At 41.8% G+C, this 5300-nt stretch overlaps 1 protein-coding gene across 1 annotated transcript; it reads left to right on the top strand.

Annotated features, from left to right (window-relative positions):
• Positions 1 to 482: 482 nt before the first annotated feature.
• Positions 483 to 3375, top strand: LOC118994662 (heterogeneous nuclear ribonucleoprotein C-like). Its single transcript, XM_037057345.1, has 2 exons — positions 483 to 732; positions 2538 to 3375. Exons 1-2 carry the CDS (start codon positions 642 to 644, stop codon positions 3332 to 3334), a joined length of 888 nt encoding a protein of 295 aa, XP_036913240.1. The 5' UTR covers positions 483 to 641; the 3' UTR covers positions 3335 to 3375.
• Positions 3376 to 5300: the final 1925 nt, after the last annotated feature.

The following is a 5300-nucleotide window of genomic DNA, read 5'->3' as shown; positions in this document are numbered from 1 at the left end:
TTTAAAATAAACTTGGAAAATAAAAATAAAACAATGATGGTCCTCATACCTATTTGCTTATAGAACATAGAAACATAGATTTCATGGTAAATTAAGATGTTTCAAATGACAGTGTACACTATTTCAATTGTAATGATGGTTAATTATTACTGAGAATTTACTTTCTTTGTACTATCTCACCATCACTGTTATATTAAGATTTAATAAAATATTTTTGTTTTAATAATATACATTGCAAGCCACATTATTCCTTAGTTGCATATAACATCAAACATTCAATGCCTACATGAGAATTTAAAATGGAAGAACCTATGCACCCCAATTTCACAGCAGTACCATTTATAATAGCCAAGTGCTGGATACGGCCTAAGTAAATGAGTGGATTAAAAAAACTGTGATACAGGGGCCATTTTGTGAAGAGACAAAGGCTGGGCATGTGTGGCCCCGTTTCTGACCTCCATCAGCAATCGACGACTCCACATAATACCCAGGAGTAGGGGATTCAGAATCAAATCTCTTCTCCCTTCCTCTTCGGGTTACAAATCACTTGAAACATAAGTTAGTGCAGCTTTGCTTGAGTGATATTTTTTTTTATCTTCGGCCACATTTCAGCTTCGTGAGGAACCTTATCATCAAAGACAATGGCCAGCGATGTTACCAACAAGGCAGATCCTCGCTCCATGAACTCCTACATATTCACTGGGAATCTCAACACTCTTGTGGTCAAGAAATCTGATGTGTAGACTTCCGCCAAGATGGAGGCATAGGTGGAAACACTGTGCCTTCTCCCACAACCAAGTTTGAATACAACAAAGGTTTGGAGAAACAAAGACACAACCAAAGGACAGAAAATTGAATTATACGGAAGTCCAACTACATCTAACCGTTCAACGGGGACAGTAAGAGGGGCGGAGCCAGCAGCGAGCAGGGTCGGGCAGGACAGGGCCCCCGACCCAGGCGCGCAGGCAGACGAGAACCAGTTGGGGTGCGGGGCAGACCACGAGCGCATATTCGCACACAGTGAGACAGACCACGCAGGCCCCAGGGGGCGAGGGCTGACGGCGGTGGCACACTCGTGTGCAGTGGGACGAAACACGTGGGCCCGGTGCTGCGGCACCCTTGAGGGCCCTGGCGGCAGGCGACGGACAGGACGCCATAGTCCCTCTTTGACCCTGCCCCCACATACAACATCACAACCCAGTGACTTAGTTTCTCTGTTCTAGTGAACACTTTAGGGCTCTGATCCTGCTATGGAACAGGCACGAACAACCCGAAAGATGGCACAAGAAGAACTCAAAGTCCCAGAGCCAATAACTCTAAGCGACCAAGAAATTGCCAGCCTCTCAGAAGCACAATTCAGGACACTATTTATCAGGATGCTCACAGAACTGGTAGATTATAGTCACAAATTAGAGGAACATAGTCACAAATTAGAGGAACATATGAAGGCTAAACTAATTGAAATGAAGGGAGATGCACAGGAAACCAATAGTGATGGAAAGGAAACTGGGACTCAAATCAATGGAATGGACCAGAAGGAAGAACAAAACATCCCACCAGAAAGGAATGAAGAAATGAGAATTCAAAAAAATGAGGAGAGGCTTAGGAACCTCCAGGACATCTTTAAACGTTCCAACATCCGAATTATAGGGGTACCAGAAGGGGGAAAGAAACAGCCACGAGTGGAAAACGTATTTGAACAAATAATAAAGGAGAACTTCCCCAGTCTGGCAAAGGAAATAGACTTCCAGGAAATCCAGGAAGCTCAGAGAGTGCCAAAGAAGTTGGACCCAAGAAGGAACACACCAAGGCACATCATAATTACATTAGCCAAGACCAAAATGAAGGAGAGAATCCTAGAAGCAGCAAGGGATAAGGGGACAGTCACCTACAAAGGAGTACCCATCAGACTGTCAGCGGATTTCTCAAAAGAGACCTTACAGGCAAGAAGGGGCTGGAAAGAAGTATTCCAAGTCATGAAATCCAAAGACCTACAGCCAAGATTGCTTTATCCAGCAAAACTTTCATTTAGAATGGAAGGACAGATAAAGTGCTTCTCAGATAAGGTCAAGTTCAAGGAGTTCATCATTACCAAGCCCTTATTATATGAAATGCTAAAGGGACTTATATAAGAAAAAGAAGATGAAAAATATTAACAGTGAAAGGACAGCAAACACACAGCTATTAACAACCACACCTAAAACAAAAGCAAACCAAGAGGACAGCTAGATCAGGAGTGGAACCATAGAAATGAAGAACACATGGAGGGTTAGAAACAGGGGGGTGGGAGGGGGAGAAGGGGGGAGAAGGCACAGAAAATAGCATAGATGGTAGGTAGAAAATAGATAGGGGGGAGGGTGAGAATAGTGGGGGAAATATAGAATCCAAAGAACTTGAGACGCGTGGTTATAAACTAAGGGGGGCAGAATGGTGCGGGAGGGAGGGTGTGGGTGGAAGGGATTGAAGGGGGGGAATAGAACAACTGTAATGGTATAATCAATAAAATATATTAAAAATAAAAAATAAAAAAAAGAAATCTGATGTGGAGGCTATCTTCTCAAAATACGGCAAAATTGTGGGTTGCTCCATTCATAAGGGCTTTGCCTTTGTTCAATATGTTAATGAGAGAAATGCCCAGGCTGCAGTGGTAGGAGAGGATGGCAGAATGATTACTGGCCAGGTTTCAGATATTAATCGAGCTGCAGAGCCAAAAGCAAACCAAGGAAAAGCAGGTGTGAAACAATCTGCTGGGGAGATGTACGGCTCCTCTTTTGACTTGGACTATGACTTTCAGCAGGACTATTATGACAGGATGTACAGTTACCCAGCACCCGTTTCTCCTCCTCCTCCTCCTCCTCCTATTGCTTGGGGTGTCGTGCCCTCGAATCGCCAGTGTGTATCAGGAAACACCTCACGAAGGGGCAAAAATGGCTTCAATTCTAAGGGTGAACAGCAAGGATCTTCTTCCAAGTCTGGAAAGTTGAGAGGAGATGATCTTCAGGCCATTAAGAAGGAATTGACTCAGATAAAACAAAAAGTGTATTCTCTACAGAAAAGCCTGGGAAAAATTGAAAAGGAGCAGAGCAAGCAAGGAGAGAGGAAGAATGATAAGTCAGAAGAGGAGCAGAGCAGCAGCGCCCTGAAGAAAGATGAGACTAATGTGAAGATTGAGTCTGAAGGGGATGCAGGTGACTCTGCTGAGGAGAGGGACCTACTGCATGAGGATGATAATGAAGATCAGAGGGATGACCAGCTGGAGTTGATCAAGGATGACGAAAAAGAGGCTGGTGGAGAGGATAACAGAGACAGCGCGAATGGCGAGGATGACTCTTAAGCACACAGTGGGGTTTAGAAATCTTGTCCCATTATTTCTTTACCTAGGCGCTTAGGTCTAAGACCAAAATTTTCACCAGATCGCCTCCCCTGGCATCTTCAGCACATGCTCACTGTTCTCCCCATCCTTGTCCCTCCCATGTTCATTCATTCATATTGCCCTGCCCCGAGTCCCATTTTCACTTCCTTCGATGCTCCTAGTAGTTAAGTCTTACCCTGTAATGTTTGCTTTTAATTTTGATACCTCTTTACGACTTAACAGTAAAAAGGATGTATGTTTTTTATCAACTGTCTTCAAAATAATCTTTTGTTATGCCGGGAGTATGGTTCTTTTCATTCATATATGAGTTCAGTAGTTGCTTCCCTAACTGCAAAGGCAATCTCATTAGTGGAGTAGCACCTTGAGAGCAGCTTTGAGTTAGAGGTTTGTGTGTTAACCCCACGTATGTAGCATATATAGGGCTCTTCAACACAAATGTAATGATGCATTTTTTTGAATGAGAGTTGGGATGTCAAATGCATCCTCTAGGAAAATAATTAGTGTAATAATCTTAAGATTTGTTTTCTAAAGTTGATTCTGTGGGTTATTTTTGTGAACGGCCTGATGTTTGGGACCTTCCCCCCCCCACAATAAACACGTTCTTATTAAACCAGGAATTCAGAAAGAGAAAAAATCCTGTTTTTTTATTTTTTTGTTTTATAATTGTTTATTTTAAATTCTTTTGTTTCACTGTGGCTTCTACAAAACCCCTAGAAGATATATTTTTCTTTGAGTCTCAGTCACTATTATTCATACCAACACACACTGCTCAATTATATTTCACTGGGGTAGGTGTTGTATTACGGAGACAAAGAACTTTGGTGTGGAGTAGAGAATCTTGGAAAAATTGCTTTTATGTCCTAATGGAAAAAGTTGGGAAATACATTAAGCCTTTTCATCAATGCTTTGTGGTCTAGTTGGTGCCCTTTTTGAGATTTTTGTTGTGTGCATATTGTTTCATCCTTAAATAGACAAGGTTCAAACATGTTAATATTTTAGGGAAATTGAGCCCTGGCTGGTGTAGCTCAGTGGATTGAGCACGGGCCTGCGAACCACACGATCGCGATTTGATTCCCAGTCAGGGCACATGCCTGGGTTGCAGGCCAGTTCCTAGCAGGGGACTCATGAGAGGCAACCATACACTGATATTTCTCTCCCTCTCTCCTTCCCTTCCCCTCTAAAGATAAATAAATAAAATCTTAAAAAAAAGATTTTAGGGAAATTGAAATAACTGGAGAATAAAACTTATTTTCTTAAAAAAAACTGTGGTAGATGTACACAATAGAATACTATGCAACAGAGAGAAAGAAAGAGCTCCTATCCTTCACAACAGCATGGATGGAACTGGAGAGCATTATGCCAAGTGAAATAAGCCAGGCAGTGAAAGGCAAATACCATATGATCTCACTTATAAGTGGAATCCAATCAACAAAACAAACAAGAGAGCAAACCATAACCAGACACATGGAAATAAATGACAGCTAGTAACCTTAGTGAAGTGACAAAATATAGTGAAGTGAATTACCTAAAACTTTAGGTAAGGGTAAATTATGATGGAAGAATACTATGGTTTTTATAAGACAAAGAGAATGTTACAGAATATGCTTTGTCCAACCTGTGGTGGATTTTCTAATTACTGATGCATGTCACAGACTTAAAATAATGAGCAGTGTGGATAAAAGGATATGAGAAAGAGCATTGCAACAATTCTATCTTGTCTACTACTTGTCAGTCTGAGCAACACTGACTAGAGAGGGAAAAGAGAGAGAGAGGAAGGGTTCCTGTGCCTTTACAAAGCACAGGCAGCAGCAGGTAAAACAGGAACTCAGAACACGTAGAGTGCACCGATTCGCTTTATCTCAGAGACTACTTGTGAGAACAAATTGATTATCATGCACATATACATAAAGTTTACCTATTTACTATA

This window comes from Sturnira hondurensis, unplaced genomic scaffold, assembly GCF_014824575.4.
Source record: "Sturnira hondurensis isolate 20B ecotype Veracruz unplaced genomic scaffold, ASM1482457v3 Scaffold0009665, whole genome shotgun sequence".
NCBI lineage: Eukaryota > Metazoa > Chordata > Mammalia > Chiroptera > Phyllostomidae > Sturnira > Sturnira hondurensis.
The sequence above is the reverse complement of the archived record's forward strand: the minus strand, read 5'-3'. Positions and strand labels throughout refer to the sequence as shown.

Bases quoted from the DNA above. Each gene is read 5' to 3' on its own strand.
- LOC118994662 (XM_037057345.1), top strand. From the start codon at position 642: ATGGCCAGCGATGTTACCAACAAGGCAGATCCTCGCTCCATGAACTCC. The intron at 733-2,537 runs CTGATGTGTAGA...AAAAAAAGAAAT, and splicing joins CACTCTTGTGGTCAAGAAAT to CTGATGTGGAGGCTATCTTC.